This window comes from Solea solea, chromosome 5 (genome assembly GCF_958295425.1).
Source record: "Solea solea chromosome 5, fSolSol10.1, whole genome shotgun sequence".
NCBI classification, from domain to species: domain Eukaryota; kingdom Metazoa; phylum Chordata; class Actinopteri; order Pleuronectiformes; family Soleidae; genus Solea; species Solea solea.
The window spans coordinates 12567723-12587623 of NC_081138.1; the positions used below are offsets into that span (position 1 = coordinate 12567723).

At 39.9% G+C, this 19901-nt stretch overlaps 1 protein-coding gene across 10 annotated transcripts in view; it reads right to left on the reverse strand.

Annotated features, from left to right (window-relative positions):
* myo9aa (myosin IXAa) overlaps positions 1–19901 on the reverse strand; it is a 90796-nt gene that overhangs the window by 14950 nt on the left and 55945 nt on the right. For 9 of the 10 annotated variants that reach the window (XM_058628746.1, XM_058628744.1, XM_058628748.1 and 6 more), the window contains 13 exons: positions 18247–18363; positions 17183–17317; positions 14485–14606; positions 12526–12667; positions 11947–12142; positions 10554–10673; positions 9033–9108; positions 5821–5961; positions 5368–5407; positions 5142–5264; positions 3951–4031; positions 3662–3772; positions 890–1012 (listed from right to left, as the gene is read on the reverse strand). In XM_058628746.1, coding sequence (XP_058484729.1) covers positions 890–1012; positions 3662–3772; positions 3951–4031; positions 5142–5264; positions 5368–5407; positions 5821–5961; positions 9033–9108; positions 10554–10673; positions 11947–12142; positions 12526–12667; positions 14485–14606; positions 17183–17317; positions 18247–18363 — 1527 coding nt within the window. The remainder of the gene's footprint in view (positions 1–889; positions 1013–3661; positions 3773–3950; positions 4032–5141; positions 5265–5367; positions 5408–5820; positions 5962–9032; positions 9109–10553; positions 10674–11946; positions 12143–12525; positions 12668–14484; positions 14607–17182; positions 17318–18246; positions 18364–19901) is intronic. The other variant, XM_058628750.1, reaches the window with a different exon arrangement.

The following is a 19901-nucleotide window of genomic DNA, read 5'->3' on the forward strand; positions in this document are numbered from 1 at the left end:
CCACAAGAATCCCTGACTGGATGCATACATGGTCACAAGAATGTCAGGTATGATCCTCTAATTATATAGACAGCAACTCAAATACATGGACCCTTCCATCATGCATCATTCATACCACACTGAACATGGGGCACCGTCATTATTACATCCTTTTGTTGAGAGGATGCTTTCAGGTAATATGAGGTTATCTACAACACTATCCCATCCTAGCTCTATTTATAGTTGGTGCAATTGACCAGTTTAATAAACTAACCAAGCCTTAGCAAATTAAATCCCCCACATTATTTACAGTCTCAGTCCTGGAATGGTAATTTCCAGACTCTTGAAAGCCTGAACATGCAACACACAGCGGAATATAAAACACATAATAACATATAGTATAATAAGCCAAAACATTTTCTTTCCCCAGTGTCACCAAACATTGACATCACTAAAGAAAACTGCTAAACCACTGTTTTACTCTCCTTTTTCATTTTACTCCCGCATTATGAATGATGACTTTCCTTTACTTATTGGACCCTGATGTTCATCTCAACTTCCCACTGAATTGTAAAAACTGTAAAAACAAGTCATATCATGTGTCTTATATTTTCAGCTTGTTAAAGAACGTTAATGTTAGCATATTCCACTCAGTCACTCAGTATAGACGTTTGGTGTTATTGAGGAAATCTTTGGGATAAATCAAAACCAAGTGAGACTGGAACAAAGCTCTCAGTTGTGCAACATAAATTTACAATGACTTGCTAATTATTGACATTTTTAATACAGAAGAGACCAGTTGCAGACATGGATATTGTGCAATGTTAAAAGCAGATGTTACACCATATGTTTTTACTGTAATTATTTATCACCATGACATGGAAAGAGGAAAGAAGTGAATGGTGAATACCATCGTCTTTCCCACTTGGTACCCATCTGGTTTTAGGTGTAGCTGGTCCAGACACTGCTGGATTCCCTCTCTGGTGGCACTGGTGCCTTCTGGCAGCAGCACACAGAAGTGATGAACAAAGTCCTACAAGGAGAGAACAAGGAAAAGACTTATTAGGAAAAATGTTTATTACCCAGCAGTATCTGCTCTGCATTCTGTGCATGAGATGTAGTGACATATGCATCTATAAAATGGTTTTACATCAATGATATATCACTTGTTTTTCCAAAAACTGATTCAAGTTCAGGGTTACAGGGTTGTTACTCTGGCCCTGAATCTGAGATATAAGCCTTGGCCAGCACCAGTGACTTCAGCAGTCTACTGTATCATCTCTTCACCAGAAAAAAAAAAAAAAAAAATAACAAGTTGTCAAGCACATGTGGTTTCAGGTAAAAAATCCATGCTGTCCATATTTTGAGGGGTTCAAACATCATGGCATAAATATGCTGAACTCCCACTCTTCAAACTGAGGCCCATTGTCTGAATCCAATACACTCTGCACCCTGGGCTGTAGGGGGTGGATCGGGAAACAGATGCTGTGTTTATACAATTACAAGCATGGGGAGTGTTTGAGAGACTGAAGGACAAAGAAGAGGCTCTGTTCTGAAGATCTGGGAAATTGCACAGTCCTCCAGAGTGATACTGTGACTCAAATATTTCTCATTAGTGCTGACTGTAGCACTAAATATGTCTGTCGGAATTTGTGGCCAGTGACGATGCCCGATGATAAAACGATTTGAGTGAGCTCATCAACCGTTTATAAACACAAATGATGAATTATTATAAACCACGGAGACATTCTGACCTGAGGTTAAGTTTTCACCTGTGTTTGTTGTTTGATAGTTTACTTGTAACCTTTTTTAAATGTTGGTGTGGCTGCAGATTACAGGACAAATCCAGGATTTCTATTTCTACTTTATATAAGTTTAGTTATAAATCAGATCACTTCCTTTTTTATTTAATGTTTGTCCCATAAGAGCTAGATAATAATGTGTATTACTGATGTAGGCTGTCATATTTCTTCTCCTACATGTCAGTGGTGCAGTTCAAAATGTGTTCACTTCAGCTAAAATGTCTCATCACATGCTTTAGAGCCCATTATTTAAAGGAATACTTCACCGATTTGCATTTAGCTTCATATTACGAGAATAAGGGTAGTATTTTTGAAAAAAGTCAAGAAATATCTTCATTCTTTTTTTGTTACGTACCACCAGTGACACTTGGTCCAAGCCTTGGTCTGAGCCACTTTTTAGACCCACGTCCCCACATTTCTCAACTCAGGGGAAACTGAGGTTGGTAAGTAAATAGTAAAAATACTACCCCATTCTAATAATACAAAGCTAAATGCAAGTTTAGTCGGTGAAGTATTCCTTTAATTCCCCTTGATTGTACCTGTGAGGCGGCAGCAGTGGGACTACCATAGATTCCACTATATGTTACAGCACTGTGAAGCACTTATTATTATATTATTATATTATTTTCACATCACAAGATTGGCACAAATGAACATATGAGGCCACAAAATGAAATAAATGGAGCGTGTGTTCTCTGTCCAAAGACTTCCCTTCCAATCAGTAATAAACACAATCTGATTTATTAGTCAAACAACATTTATCACAGGGTTGACATCATTCTTATGAGTGCCAGTGTGGTTACAATGACTCCTCACACCACCCCATAATTCTCTCCTGACACAACAGATGAGTCGTGCCAGGTCGAACAACATTAGGCACGTGTATTCCTCGACATTAGATTCCTTAACTGGTATCTACCCACATGGAAATCTGAGTGTTGTTCAAGTTTTGGGGGGCGTGAGCGGTGACACTGATCAGTGCATTACTGAGGGAACTGGAAAATATCACACTTCACACACACAGTGAATGAAGTGTGTCTGTAATAACTTTCAGGGAAGTAACAAAGTTAGATTATTCAGCCAGTGAAAATGTGTTTCTTATCTCTTCTATGGCTTTTGTCATGTTTGTTGAAATCATTCTTCAGCTGGGCTAGGAGACGAAAAGTTGAGTTATTGGAATCGTGGAGTCTAAAATGAGGGAGGGTCTAACTTAAAAATGATTTGTTTAAAAATAAAAGATGATCTAAAAGTGTAAGATCTACAGAGACTAGTATTTTTAGAGCTATGACCCAGATTTAAACCAAAAAATATCCATATATCGCTCTTTGATGCTTTCTCTGAACATGAATATAGTAGAATTAAGATTTTCTTAACAAAGGTAACTGGAATTGAAATTGAAATGGACTTTTAAATCATTTTGAGTGTCTTTAGGCTCCAGTTGTTCCTGTATTAGTTGTGTTAAATGTGCACCTGTTGATTTTGGGCATTTTTAAAGTCATCTGTCTGTTTAAATACAGCAAATGCTGCATTTGTTTATTTTTAATCAACTGTTGGTCTGATTCAAATCCCGCTTCAGCCTGGGTCTTTCTGTGAGGACTTTACATGCTCTCCCTGTGCCTGCGTGGCTTTTCTCTGCTACCCCAGCTTCCTCCCACCGTACAAAGGACTAGACTAATGAATGTTGGCCCATTGATCGGCTGCCGACCGGTGCCGACCGGTCCGGCAGGGAGTTTCCTGCCTCTCAACCAATATCAATTGGGATTTGCTTCAGTCCCCAGTAAAAGTGATAGAGAAAAACAAGTTTGGTTTCTCCTTTTATCATTTTCCTTTATTAATATAATTACTGTTTTAAGTATGGGGTATAAATGTGTGATGGTTACCTTGAAGCCATACGTGATGTTGTAGCCTGACTGCCGAATGCGAACAGTCTCCAGCATGCCTGTGTAACGCAGCTGCCTGAGCACCAGGTTATCGTTAAACCGTAAGGGCAACTGAGGAAGAAAATGAGAAGTCAGGGGAAAACGATAGAGAAAGAGAACTTACACAGAGAAGAGGGGGAAATTACAAAAAGCTTAAGTAAAAGTTCAAACTTGAAAGGAAATGAAAAATGCTTTAAAACCTAAACCAAGACAGTGAAAGCGACTGAAGTCTGCAGTGAGCACACTGTACCTTCTCAGCATTGGAGCGGATGCACTTGACAAAATAAGGCTGAGACTGACCCAGGGTCTCCATTAGCTTATTGAGCGAGGCCTGCAGAGTGAGACACAAAAAACAAGATGTCACATTGGACACAAATCTGAGAATAACAAGTGAAAACACACTGATCTTGTTGCTCCACAGTCTGATGGGTGGCTGCATCTGTCAGATTGAAGTCACTGTAAATATGCGGCTCTGCTGGAAACAAAACTATGTGTGTGTAAACATGTGCACATGTGTGTCAGCATGTGTGTGTGATAATTCAGTGGTGGGAGGAATTCAGTCTCCTCCCCCTCCATGGGAGATTAAAGAAATCAGCGCAGCACAGGATGTGGGAAGTGAAGTCATCCACACACTGGGGCCAAGGCCGCCTGCCAGAGGGGCCTCAGCACTCATCTGTGCCTCCAACAGCCAGAGCACACACTTCACTTTCAAACATATCGGCAAGAAAATAGCAGCTTTTTTTTTTAATTGTTGGCAGTTTTTCTGCGTTGATGTCTGTGACCGGCTGCCAATGAGATAAAAATCTCTTCACTTTGCCCGGTCATGTATAGCTTTGTACATTAGAGGAGAAAGTCTTAAGGGGCTGTCCATAACTGAGACAGAGCAAACTACCAGTTTCTCACCATTTCAAAGAAAAGAGACATTTACTTTTTTATTATTATTCTTTTCCCCTTAAATTCTCAGACATTCTGTCATCAGTTTTAGATTTTTGGGTGGGTGTGTGAATGACACAACACACTCAAACAAGTTGTGGCCAAATATATGGATCAGACAGTGTGGACAGTATAAAGCCAATTGGCAAGCAGAGAAATAGAGGGATGTTTCCACCACAGCTAGTTGTAAAGGACACACCTTGTTTTTAATCGTATTCACAGCTGGATGGAGGAACAGGGTCAGGATTATCCTGTTATTTCTGTGTGTCTGTGTGTGTGTGTCTGTGTATGTTTTTGCATTTGCTACCTCTTTACGACCTTTTCTGGCATAAACTTTGACCTTGTCAGGACCAGTAGTCCTCATGGAGACCATAACCTATTTTCTGAGGAATTGGTTAAGTTCAGGGCTAAGAATTGGGGCCAGGTAAGGTTAGGGTTAGGTATTAAGCGGTTATACGGCAAACCTCTGTCTATCTGTTTGTGTGTGTGTGTGTGTGTGTGACCTGACCTGAAACTGAGCACTGATGCTCGGTGGTTTCTTCTTCTTGTGCAGGTGAAGCAGTGACTTGGTGATGCGGTCGTGCAGTGTCAGGTTGCTGAGGTGCTTCAGGGACTTGACATTGAGTAAATGCTGCAGACACAGTCATTTAATCATTTTATATAATGTAACATTCATTGAGAAAATCTTCCTAAATGAATAATAAAAGTCGAAATAAAGGAATCCAGTGAAGTACCTTTGGGAGAACTGGCTTTGATTTGTAGTTTTTGTTCCTCCTGTTCGTAAAGAAAAACAAAAAAACCCTCTTTAAATCAAGAAAAGCCATATTTCTGTCGATAATCCCTGTGGACAAATCCACTCGCTCCCCCTGAGGTCAGGGAGTGAGAAGGTCAGAGAGCAGAGAGTCAGCACCTCTTGGAGCAGGCAGGTATGCACTGATCTGTAAAAGACTCTTCAGTCGGACAGATGTTTTTTGACAGCGAGTTAAAATGCATATTGTTCACCTTTGACGATGCCTCAAGGTCGTGAAACTGACCCAGTTAACGAAAAACAATAGGGTAAAATGACGCTAAAGTGGTTTTCCTTTTTTCAGTTAGAGAGACAGCATCAAAACACACATCTACGAATCATGAAATTAGTCTTCAAAGAGCAGTTTAAGCATTATAGTAACCCGTGTCTTGTTACTTACATGATGATGTCGTGCGCTCTCTCCAGGAGTTTGCTGCTGGCTGAGTTGACAAAGATACCGTCTTCATCTGTAACAAAGTTACTGGACGACAAGCGGTTGTGTCGGCCCAAGCGTCCGTTCCAGCCGAGGCCCGGAGAGTCCCTTAAAGACAAACACAAGCAACATGGAGGTGATTATTGTCAAGGCATGTATTTCAAATGTTATAATTTCACATGAGGGACAGTTTATACATCCTGTCATACGAGTATAAAACATTAACAAAGAAAAACAAAAAGTCAACAGCAACTGAAAAGTCTAATACCTCTTAAATCTGCCATTAGCCCAGAGCAATCAACAGCAAATGCTTATTCTTGATCAGCTGCATTGCATTTAAGTTGATTCCTCAAAATGAATGATATCACTGATGCATACACCATGGATGTCCTGCATCTAGGGCGGCTACTAACAATCAATTTCATATTAATATTAATCTGTTGATTATTTTCTCGATTGGAAATGATGATGTTCTCGAATGTCTTGTTTTGTCCACAAAATTATTCAGTTTTACTGATTTCTTTGTTATGTGGAGCAAATAAACCAGAAAATATTCACATTTAAGAAACTGAAAAATCCTTTTATAGAATAATCGTTGCATCCAGCATTTCTCAACAGACAGTAATTACAAAACATAACAGTGATCTTTCTCATTCTCTTTTAACAGTCTGGTTTTACCATTGAGACATAATATCAGATATTTTATAGAACCGAATAGATCTAAGCCTCTATTTCTGCGTTTGTGTAGAGGTTATTTTTCCCTACCACTAGGGGCAGTAGTCTCTCTATGTTCTTCCCACAGAAGTGTATGGAGTTCATTACAGACCACATTAAGTACAGTTCACTGAATCCTCAAAGGTTTTAAACCTCAGGCTTCAAGGTGAAACCCAACCACCTGCCCAGAATTATGTAACAAAAAAACAAGAGTGGTCAGGTCATGGCTAAAACCATTAACCAGTCTGAACCATTTCAGCCCAGAGGAGAAGACAAGAAAGAAGGAAAAAAAAAACACTGAGGAGCCAAGTACAAACTAAAACATGAAAGACTTTTCAGACTCAGAGTTCAGCTGTGGCAGTGGTCTGTTATTGATTCAGCTCTTACCTATGATAACTTTAAAAAACCAACGTACAACAAACGCCTGGTACTTGAATCATTCCAAGAGAAAACAAGGTGACGTGACATGAAATTGAAAGTTAATACATTTGAGGCCACCGCTGAGAATCAGCAGAATTGTGTGCTGTAAGTGACATTCCACTGCTTTTATACATCATTTGTTATAGCTTGATAAATAAACAAACAAGTGACGCAATTAAAAAATATACAGCAGTCATCTTTGCACTTATTGTACTCAGTTTCAAGACATTAAGTCATTTAATATAATGTCTGCTTTGTGAACTTTTGATATCAGCCTTTTCTCTACTTAATGATTTGTGCTAACCAGCACGTGTAAGCAAGACTGTTTAAATGGTAAATATTTTAACTTAAGTCATGATGTTGTCGGCATCAGTGTGATTTAAATACAACGGATGCAAAAGAGTGTATGAATAAGCAGAAAATTATTTCTGATGTCACAACATGTATATGTTAGCATTTGTGCTACCATATAAGGGAGAGGTTGATCATTGATCTCAGTCATCAGAGATTCTACAATAAGCCTTTTGTCATGAATGTGATTCTCCCATAAAGTCCCATAAAGCTCTGCACTGTGCGCTGGTGTGACCAGCTGACACGCACCCTGCAGGGACACAATATTTATCGCTCCCTGGGTGCTCCTCTCAAATGCATAGCTCTGCCTTTACATCACGGAGGAAGCAGCTGCTCAGGCTTTAGTGCTCTCATAGTATGTGGAGGATGCGTGCATGAGTGTGTGTGTGTGTGTGTGTGTGTGTGTGTGATTAAGAGAAGGAGACAGAGCGGGAGGGCAGAGGTTACAAATCACATTAGGAAGGGATTTTAACAGACTCTGGTCTTGTGCAACCAAAGCTTGTCTTGAACAAGTTGCTGTGTGCAGTCGTGGTCGTGGGCTGCTAATCTCACGGTGTGCAGCTAATTAGAGGAGGTGGTGAAGCGGGGTCTCAGTGGGGTGGTATGGGAGCAATGCTCGGGGTCAGAGAGTAGAGGCATGTCTGTTTCAATGCCCTGAGGTCAATGTTAACACATCAGCGCATGACAGCATATATTTAAGAAAGGATTAAAGGGGGTTTGTTAAGGATGAATAAGTCCAAATTTCTCTGTAATGTCATGTGTGTAAGAAGTGTACAGGACACTATCTGTGCCTCAGGGTGAAGACAACATCCCTGCTTAGACTCTGTCTGGAGACCTTTGTTGTAGGTCGTTCCACATCTGTCCCCCTTTTCATTTCCTCTTTCACTCTCCACTCACTAATGAAAGCACAAAAACAGTCGGAGTACGACTGAAAACGCTAAAGCGCCTGCTATTAAAACTGGACGTGCAGTGGTGCGAGGCATTATATTCTGTTGAGCTTGGAAACATTTTGAAACAATAAACATCACATATACATGAAAAGCAAAACTGTATATCCTTCTGTCCTCCAAATAGAATATGATGATATCCTTTTTTCAAATGCTTTATTTCTCATTGTTAAATTACAAGTTTCCCTGTAGTGTGTTGGTGTTGTGTTAGACTGCATTACATTATCAGGTGTGCCAACACATTCATCCTCATGTGATGCATACACAGGAGCTCATGCATGTCCAGCCTCTGCATATCTATGGTATTTTATGAATGCAGGCGTTGCGGTGAACTGGCTTTGAACTGTGTGTGTCTGCACATTTAAAAGGACCAGGGTGTAACTTTACAGATGGTGTAATAGCAGAAAGTGAATATTATGCATATGTTGGTATTAATGCATACTTGTTTTAAAGTGAAAGTCGTTTGTTTTTCAAATCAAAACAAGTTAGAATGGCTCCACCTACATAAACATGATGCATACACCAACAAAGGAGAAGGAGAGAGTGAAAGAGTGTTTATATCTTTTCTGTTATATGAGACGGAGGGGTAAGCAGATGAGTCCTCAGTTTGTCTCATCATTAGATCACTAATTAGGTCACTAATTCTCACACACTGGACATTTAAGTAGTAATAGAGTATTTATTCCTTTTTCTCTCAACTTGCTCAGAAAAGCGACCGGTAGCTTGAGAAAGAACGACAACTCTTACCGAGGAGATTTCTCATTGACGGCGTTGCTTCCCTGAAGGTCCGACAGTGGTGTACGTGGACTCTTTCTGGTCACACCTGGTTGTGAAAAGACAGGTTGGCATTATTTGAAAACACGCACACGCACACACACACACACACAGACACAGACACAGACACAGACACAGGCACACGCACACAGACACAGACACAGACACACACACACACACACACAGACAAGACGCACGCACACGCACGCACACACACACGCACACACACACAGACACAGACACAGACACAGGCACACGCACAGGCACGCAGACACTCACACACACCAAAAACGATAAAATCCCTCAATCCCTTGTCAAGCAGAAAAAAAGAAACACCTCTGACACTACATGTTATTGCAGAGTGTTATGTGCCTTTTTATTGGAAACATAATCTATTGCAGATGAATTAATACTGACAAAAAGATCATTAATAGTGAAATGATCTCGTTAGTATAGTTTTTTTTTGTTTTACTTGAACCGTAGGCTTTCTTAAAACCTTACATTAAAAATATTTAGGATCTTTTTTTTCCAATTGGCCTATAGTGTTTAAAGAAAAGTAACAAATGCATGTACACCAGCATGCTCTCTATAGGCAACCAGTCCAAGAGATGAGAAATCAGTCAAATCTACAATCTCATCAAGTGACAGTGTACTGTTTCCATTTTCATCACTGTGTACAACAGTTTCACTGTCATGCGCAGCTGCAAGATGGCACACAACAAAAAGACACAAACACGTTCAAATGTGTGGTGAAATGTTTGCATAGGGAAAGTGTGTGAGGCTGAATGTATGTCCACTGCACCACCACACGTAAAGCTGCCTGTGAGCAAGTTAGTGATGATCATTTCCAGCTCTGTGCACATCCACCCTCAAGTCTTTGTACACCATCACTAGCCTGTGTGGTGTTAGTGACAGGAGAGGGTGAAGTGTGGTGTTGTGGTGGACCAGCAAATTATACCCAATACCCAACAGACAGGACCGGCCATGAAACATAGCCATGTGCTATGACTGACAAAAAAAGAAAGTGATCTAAAGGTGTTACTGTGTCGTTTCCCCCCAGACCAAATTTAGCTGATGAAGCGATGCAACCATGCGTTTCTCTGCTTACGAGTATAATGTTATGTCAATGACAGAATGGCTGATGCAAGTGAACAACGTGCAAGACAAAGACAAAGACCAAATGTATACAGGTGCACAGGGGATGGGGAGAGAGGAAGCAAGAGGGAGGTGGAGACCAACAAGCATCTAGTCTAATGAAATAAAGTCAGAGTTGGAAAACGAATAACAAAGCAGAAAATAAATGCTTTGTTGGAAAAAAAAACCAAAATGTTACAATGTTATTATGATTTTGGATCAAGCGCAGCCTGACTCATGGCTTCAGTAGAGTTGATGATGTTGGTCAGCCTTGTCCCTACAGTTTTCCCAAGTCATGGTGTAACAGGAAAATAGGAGGAGCAGTTTTATTTTTTAATTTTTTTGCAGTGGCAGCCTTACTGTACTTCTCCTCTTTGCATCTCTGCAGGATCTCTAAGCTTCTCTGATGCACAGGGTGCTGCAGAAAGCTAAAACTATCCACACTTTTCAAAACTGCACAGGGAGCAGCGTCATCATGCCCTTGGAGAAGCAAAACAAAAGAAAACCAGAGAAGAGAGAAACAAATACACAAGGACAGAGGGAGAGAGAAAAATGACAGATTAGACAGTGAAGAAGAGATGCATTCGTCTACTGGAGAAAAATACCTTCTGGAGAGAAAATGACTGACATTCAAAACTGCAGTTGGAGCGAGCAGAAAGATGTTTGTCAAGATGTTTGAGATGATGTCTTCACAAGGTTTCTCTGTAACCTGATTCTGACAATCAGTGTGTGCTAAAATGTTGCTGAAGACACTGTGACAGCTTCAGTTAGAGGGACGTCTAAAAGGCTACGTAGATGATACAAGACTTTACAAAATAAATAAATAAATAAATCTATTTTTACAAAACCAAACTGACATGTAAAAATAAATGTGCAGAAAAGATGAAGAGGATGCAGAGCGCAAGTGTGACTCAGACAACAGCAGAGCCCAAAGAACATCTGATGGTGAAATCTGTCAGGACAGCAGGGATAACTATCTAAGGGAAAAGAAGGCATTTATAAATAAAGCCAAAGCTAAGAGAGAAAATCACTAACAGCTACTGTGAATACAGCACGACTAGCTCTATGCACACATACAGAACAACAGAGCGCACCACATGAGGCTGAGGTCAAGTATAATCAACAAAGATAGAGCTGTAACTGCATGACATGTGAGCACACTCATGAACATCACATTTAGTGTGCGATTATTCTTTTATCTATTCACATTGGCCTAATATCTGTTTATGGATGGGCTCAGTGCTGCTTCTCTTTTTTAATTTTGGCATGTCGTCCAGGGAGACGGGGGCATGACTTTCTGATTCCTTTTCATCTGGAAAGCACTTTGTGATGAAGCTTGAAAAATAATATAATGCTTTATTTTTCCTGTATTATCCACATTTGTCCAAGCTGCTTCAAATGTGGCAGCCACATGTTTGCTCATTAGCTGGAAACTTTAAAAGCATAGAAAGGGGAGATTAATAATCCACTAGCCAAGATTCCCTTGCTGTAATGCTCACACACCATTCAGTAGATTATTTGGTGCTGTTTTTAATTTACACATTACAAACTAAACCTGTTTTATTGTTATAAATAATGTAGGCACAATTTAACAATTCCTGGATATTATAATAATAAGATCACAGATATTTATAGATAGCAGATCTTTCTTTGACCGTTATTTTCCCTTTGTATCCACTCTGCCTGTGTCACTACACGGCATATTCTGCCTCACGACTATAAAGTGCATGTCAGCTTTATTGTGAGGACTCACCGCTCTTCTTCTGTGTGTGTCTCTTTCCAGCGTCTCTGAAAGCAACCACAGCCCTGAAGTACGATCGCAGTACCGCCCAGCGGAAAGTGGCTGCGGGGTCGATGCCGATCAGGCTACAGATGAAGGCGTTCTTGCTGCTCTTTAGCAAAGCTACGATGTCCGGCCTCATGTGGTCCGTGTTCTTCTCCCTGAAATCCTGTGTGAGATGGGGAATAGTATTCCCAGGTATTATTGCTCATTTGTTTTACATACTTTTCGTGCCTTAAAAAGGTGCATGTGAAAGCCTTAAAAAGCTAACAAAAACAAACTAAAAACACCAAAACCATTTGGGCATTTTGTCTCTGAATCTGCCAGATTTCTTTAATCCGTGATCCAAACTTTGGCAATTAAAGTTAAAAATGGCAAGACATTTTTACCGTGTGCAATGAGTTTAGAAACTCTTACAATTTGGTGGTGATGATAAGGACGAGTGAATGTACTGTAAAAGAAGCACTAACTCCCTCCCACAGCAAAAGTTCAACAAGAAACCACAGTGGTTAAAAATCAGTGACAAGGCAAAGTGGTGAAGTTTACACTGACCTTGACACCGTACTTGACCTTTCCAGCATAATGTCGGATAATGAAGGCGGGCTCCATGACGGCAGGGAACTCAATGTAGCTGTTCCCTTCATGCTGCCGCTTGAACTTGTCCAACAGAGTCTGGTTCGTGGCTTGAGGGAAACTGAAATGAAAGTCAATTTTCAATTTGGAGAACAAAGGGATTTTTACATCTGTTTTTTTTTATTTTTTTAAAGAAAAACACATTAGTGAGAAACTCTATGGAGAATAAATCACGTTGAGTTGATCAACAGACTTGTGAGTACTTCATCCAAACAGAAAATAATGATTTAAAGACATTACTCTATACATTTGTCTCTGATTCACTAACAACTGTGACTACAACAGCACCTGTGGCAAACTAACATTATCTGATCTATAACTTAATTGGACATTTTCTCTTCTGACACCATGGCTTGAAAATGGTCTTTTTGACACTGATCTCGGCTCAAATTTCCCTTCTGTCCTTTAAAAGTAATTCTGTGGAAAATCAAGCGCTTACAGGAAGAGAATGGGACACCAGAGGTTTTGGAACAGGGTGAAATCAGAGCTATGAAAACAACACAGCGAGAGATTCAGGGCTTTCCAACTTTCCCAAGTGGGAGGACTTTGATTCGGAGTCCAAATGGAGAAGAGGGGAAATTAGGACGGAAACATGTCGGGTAAAATAGTCACAGCACAGTCCTGAACTTGACAGAAGACTGCAATTTAGAGGGCTCACATTTCAGACTACTCATTCACATGGCATGTGACACAATTAAAATGCATTTACGGTTCGAAATGTGACAGTGTGCAGGCAGGCGTTAACACTCTCACTTCACAGCAAGAGTGTGAAAGCAAAGTCCATAAAAGAGGAGTTCTTGTCGGATGGCAGCTGAGATTTGCTCCCACTTCCCTTGCGACCATTTACGGGGTAAGCAGTGGAGATAAAGGTGAACATATGATGATGAGGGTCTAAAGTACGACTCTACGACTCAGCATTTTAAAGTGAAATCTCAATTTGAAACAATGGAATTAGCTAATTGTGCCTCAAGTGAATGACATAACTATTTTATGTCAGAGATTGTTTACAGCAAGGACTTTTATTTTTCTATCTAGAGTATTATGTATAAAGTATAAAGCATTTGTGATAGTTCTAGATTCTGTCACATTCATCATCTACTGCTTTATCCTCCACATGAGGGGCTGCCGGTGCCAATCACAGCTGACATAAGGAGAAAGGAAGTGTTCAAATAACCTCTGCAAGTTTTTTGCACATGTGGGAGGATGCCAGAGAACCCGGAGAAAGCCCACACACACACACACAAGGAAAACATGCAAACACAGAAAAGCCTGGACTGAACCAGGACGCAATCTTCTTGCTGTGAGGCAACAGCGCTAGCCACGTGTGCACTCTATCACAATTTAAAAATAAATTAATTATTCAAACATGTTGGAAGTTAAACCCATTAACAGAGTGAATATTCACATAAACGTTACTTTACCCCAAATCAAATTCCAATCACAATTAAAATATCACAATTACATATTTTCTCCAGATTATTCAGTCCTGGTGTGAAGATTCAATTCAAGCAAATTTTATTCACAGTCTGTACCACAACCTCTATCGTTAGATAGTGTCCATCCACCTGGATGTGAAGACCGTAAGTACATGAATGTCTCACAGGTTTTGAAGCGGAGAGTCGACTTCACTACTACTCCTTTCATTTCATCCTATTGTTTATAGTTCAGGTGAAGGTCTTAATGTAGTGTTGGGGGTGCCAGTACGCTGCCATTTCATGTTAATATGATTTGTTTAATGTGAAATCTTGGACAGATAAAAATCTGTTCTCTTCATAACAATGACAGTTACCTTTGCTTTGATCTGAAGAGACCAACTTGATGGGTTTCCACGCAGGAAAACAACATGAATTAATAAGAACAAGGGCTCGAAACACTCACTTGCACTCTTCATCCAGTAGGTGGAACAGTGCAGTGGGCTTCTTGCTGATCAGGTTGATGCAGCCGGTGTTGTCGATGTAGTCGATGTTTCGCCAGCTGATGCCCTCTGCTCGGTATTCCTCCTGCAAGGCAACAGCATGCAAACAGAGATCAGTGTACATGCTCCGTACAGCAGCTTGTGGTTTGATGTCTGCATTTCTCCTGTTAGAATAAAGGAACCATGTCACTTAGTCCTACTGTGCCTCAGTTCATCACATCTGTAACACTGTTGAAACAGACTGGCGTTCCAAATAAAAAGAATAATCAACATACCCTTAAGAACAGAGCATTCTGAGTGGTTATACTTGTTCTTCCCCATTTGTTCATAAGAACATTAATTTCACCAATAAAGACCTTAATCCAGGGAAGGTTACGTAAAAATCATTGAAATCCCATTTTGGCCTCATCTCCTGTTCAACAACAACTTCACAGGAAGGGGAGATTACCTCTTTAGTATTTGGTCAAATTAAACTGAGTAACAGAGATCTGATATGAACTACTATGAACAGAGAAAAGATTCTCATCATCAATGTTTTTGTAGAAAAATGTCACTATAATTACAACTCCTGAAAATTGAATGGAAAAAAGTCACACTGTAAACTGTATAATTAACACTTGCGTTATTATTCTATATTATCGGGCGTTTTTAAAACATATTTCATTTCAGCTCTTACTTCCAGACTTCAAAACCTCAGCTGCTTCAACCACAGAATTATACATGACAAACACGTGTCCTCAACATCTATATAAACATTAATCGTGTTGTACCAGAGCTTTATTCTTTCATTCTGACTGGACAAAAATATCTTCATCAATAGTGTTGCAAAGAGGACACTGACAGGACTATAAAGAGAACATCTGTGCAGTAACAATTTGAGAAGAATACACTATTTAACTTGTGTGTCAAATGTGTGAAGCTACTTTAGCAGAAATATGGAGGATGTCAGCTCTCTGTCAGAGGCTTTCAGAACACCTAAGTGCTGTACATCCATTTTTCCACACAAAACCAACACTAGCAGGTTAAACATTGATGAATCGAAGTCTTTGGTGCAGTTTGATTAAGATATAATATGAAAATAAACCTTTAATGAATCCTAAAAACAGTTTTAACAAAAACGTTTCATTCCCTCAGTGGAGGAGAAAAAATAAAAATAAATGCATCTAAAAAAAAGACACAGTGGCTGTTTGATCCATGTAAACATTAGAAATCAATAAGAAAGTGCATGCACTGATTTAAGTCACAGCCCTTTCACATGCAGAGAAAGTGGCTTTTAGGAAGATCAATATACTGCACAACAGTGTGTATACGTGGTTGCATCTATGATAAAACACGTGTATAAACCATCATGCACCTGCACACCAACGGGGATCAGACACTACTTTTAAAGTTAGTTTGCTTAAAAGAAATGGCTGAAATGTGGTGAGGTTCACAACAAAAAACAGCAAAAACCTGCAGCACATACGCAGTGTCCTCGTAACAAAGACAAAAAATAAAAAACATTATGCAACAAAAAAGAGACGACGCTACAAAGAGGCTGCAATTCAAGCAAGCACCTTGCCAAGCATTTTGTTAGAGGCTGGATCTAATATGACCTGGGTTAGAGCAACAGCCAGAAGCACAGGAAGTGCTGTGGTATTCTAATAAGCATCAACAAATACTGGAAGTCTAAGGGTTTGTGGGAAAAAAGAAAAGTAGGATATTCCATGATTGTGATCATAAACCTTCAAATCATCCATGCACTCCATAAAAAAGATGAAGATTAAGGCAGGCTCTAGAAATTAAAATATTCAGTCTGATCTCAAACATGTTTTAGAAATATTCATGTTTCATGGTAAGAGGGAACCTAATAAAGAATATTAATAAATCAGTGAAAGAGGTAAAAGATGCACAGACTGCTTTAACCTGTGCTCATTGTAGAGACTGTAAAAAGAAAGAAAAAGTTCACACGTTCACAATCATTCCTTGACGAGTGTTACTGTTCGACCGCTGCCTGAAGAAATCATCACATCATCTGAAGAACAAACATCCATCAAGATGGCGACTCCTGAATCCACAACACAGAGACTCCGAATTTAATTTACTTCAAGCCTTAAGACCAAGAAGCCTTTGAAGCCCCCTTCTGGTGTCAGTCTTGACATATTTATGACATGGAAGAGAGACAGAGTTTGCTGAATGACTGAGTGACACAGGTTCAGTGTAATTCATGAAGAGCGTGGAAGCTTTCAAACAGCTCGGGCCCTCACAACGTGCCGGGGCACGCCACCGATTCAGCCGATCTCAAAGTAAACACAATGTTTAACTTACAGGCAAAACTTACACGCCAAGACTTTAAAAAGCCCTTTGAAGTTAATCAGCTCACTTTAGAGAACATACATCCACAGTCAGGGTGGTCACACTCTTGCTTCTCTGCAAACCCTGTTACGTAACATGCTGGAAAAAACAACATCTGCATTGTTTCTGTGGCAATGTAACGTGTGTTGCTGTGTGTGCTGTGATAAGGACGAGGGATTTCCTTGCAAATGACTGCAGCCTGAGAATGTAAGCAGGGTGGATCGACAACACAGAAAACAACAGATGCAGTGAATCGGTAGCTCAGATGTTTCAGCTGCCGGTCAAAGCCTGAAATAGAGCAGAGCCACAACTCATGAAGCGTCTCACTTGTTCGAGCTTGAAGATGTGCTGATTGAAGTAGTGCTGGAGACGCTCGTTGGCAAAGTTGATGCAGAATTGTTCAAAGCTGTTGTTCTCGTAGTCTTCGAAGCCAAAAATGTCCAGCACTCCAATGGACAAGACCTGAGGAAGACAACAACCTCACACTTATCATCCCATAATGTTGGCAGAATTTAAAACATCTCACAAACTGTATCATCACATGCAAGAAGTGGTTCCGTGTTCACTCTGTACGTATGCATGACTGAATCTATATTGTATGTGTTGTGCATTATTTTGACTAAAGTCAATGGACTTTCTTATTAAATAAGGGCTAATATTAAAATGAACAATACAAATAATCATTGTAATTATAATAAGTATTATTTCCCACAAAAAATGTTAGTATTATTTTGAAAGTGTCCATTGTAGTTCTACTCAGACTAAGGCTACATTCAGATTACCAGGCTGAAGTGATTCATATCTGATTTTCATCCATTGCTGTGACTGAGATCTGATGTTTTAGAATATCGCATATTCTGATTTTCAAATCAGATTTGAGTCACTCCAGTATCGTGATATCGCTTACATTTCAGAATTTCCCTAGTGGGGCATCAACATCTTATCTTATGCAGCTTCAATACAGAGTAGTTTGAAAAATATGGCGTCTCTGTTGTTGATGAGGTGTGCAACATGGCGTTTGTGCGCATGCATGTCGTTTGAGAGAGCAGTAACATTAAGATACGAGACGTTTCGGGTCACAGTGTGATTTGTCATATCTGATTTGGAGTGAATCACTGAATGTGCCCTAACTAGAAAGCACTCAGAGAGCACAAACCTCCACCAAGGACACTCACTTTCCCACAGTGTCATCACATTCCAATGGTGATCTGCTTCTGTGTCACCACTTAAATCTAATCATTTCTTTCTTGGGCCGTTATCGACGTACCCAGACACTCAAAAACAAATCCTTTCTTTACAAATTGTGCATAACTTAATATTATTACTCATATGCAGGACCTGGTGATGTCATGTGACATGTGACATGTGTCATGTGTCATGTGTCATCCTACCTGGGTGGTGTCCTCCAGGTCTTTGAGGTTGAGCAGAGCATGGTTGATCCTGAAGACTATCCAGTCAAAGAGAGCACTGTACAGGGACTTGGCCATGGAGTCTCTCACTGTTCCAGCCTGTAGTGTAGACATACAGTTTCTTTTTAGTGATAAATGTCATTTGCAACATTAGATAGATATAGAGCGTGTAAAGTTGTAAAAGAAGCATTGCCCAGCAGCAGGAGGAGGTTTTACTCTATTCATTACATGTGTTTTTTATTTGTAACTTTATCTCTCACCGACATTATAAATGAGTTTTTTCCCCTGAAGCACACGATAGACTTTAGACTCCAACTGATGCTCAGTGCCCCAGAAGACATTTCTCTTCCCCTTCAGTTCGGTGTCATCCCACATATCTCTGTATTAGACATTAAGGTTGTAACACTGCACTTCTGTACAGATCCAGAAAAAAAGTGAATGGAGGCACTTAAATACCAAGAAATAGATTTCTATAAAGGAATCTCTCAGAAAACACTGGCTCAGTTTGAAAAACATTATTCAGGCAGCTGTATTTTTAGTTTACAACCAACCATTTATAGTTGGGAACAAGTTTAAATCACATGCTCACTGCCCTGTCAAAAGCCGCCGCGCTCAGAACTCAAGAAAATAGTATATTGTACCATGTAAAAAGCACAAAAACACATCTGTGGTAATGGCAGTCTACACAGGGAGCAACACTACAGACATGCTGTTACACTGCACAGTTTCAGGCTCTGACTGGAGAGGCCGCAGTAATGTTGCATTTCAGTCACAGCCTAGTGGAAATGATATAACCACAGCTGCACGAGGTAGCTGTAGTAACTTTCAAATATAAACAAATATCACTTACATTCAATCCATTTCATGAGGTCACACAGTGTTGACTAAGCCCATCGGCTCCACATATGTACCTCAATGAAGCAGTGTTTTGTTTTGTTTTGTTTTGAACTGAATTGACTATGCTAGTACAGCGAGACAACAGTGAACTATCCCCCGCTGTCTGAAACATGAGCGAAGTGAAATGAATGTTGAACTAATGAGATTCTGAAACAAAAGGTTAAAAAAAAGAACATATGTAAAATAGACCTAGAGTCGTCCTTTCAGAAAGCTCTTCACCTGAAGTGTGGGGGTAAATCTGGGGGGTCGCGGCGATACGTTAAGTTACATACTGGAGCTTTAAGGTCCGAGTCAATGCGGTTAAAGCTGTTTTTGTGTTGAGTTCAGTTTCACTCACTGAACACAAAAACATGCAAAAAAAACAGTGCAGTGTATGTTCCTAGTGATCCCAACCCTGAGCCTCCCAAACTGCTACTGCTGTCAAACATGCAAAACCATGCTCAGAATTCTTTATATTTAGAGGTCTTCTTGATGAATGTCAAAGTCCTTTCAGGCTAAATGTGTTGTGCAAACTAGTCATTCATTTGCAAAAGAAGTTCACCAACAGACAGCTGGGGATTAAAGTGGAACTTAAAGATACTCCAGCCAACAAGTCACTGCCTCGTAAGAAGAACTCTGAAGCTGTTCATTTCATAGTTAAAGGTTACTACAGTGTTACTTAGGTTTTAGATAACAGAATTCAAATGGAAAGCAACCATATCAGTTGTCTTCTTAATTCACTTCACGTATACAGCATATAC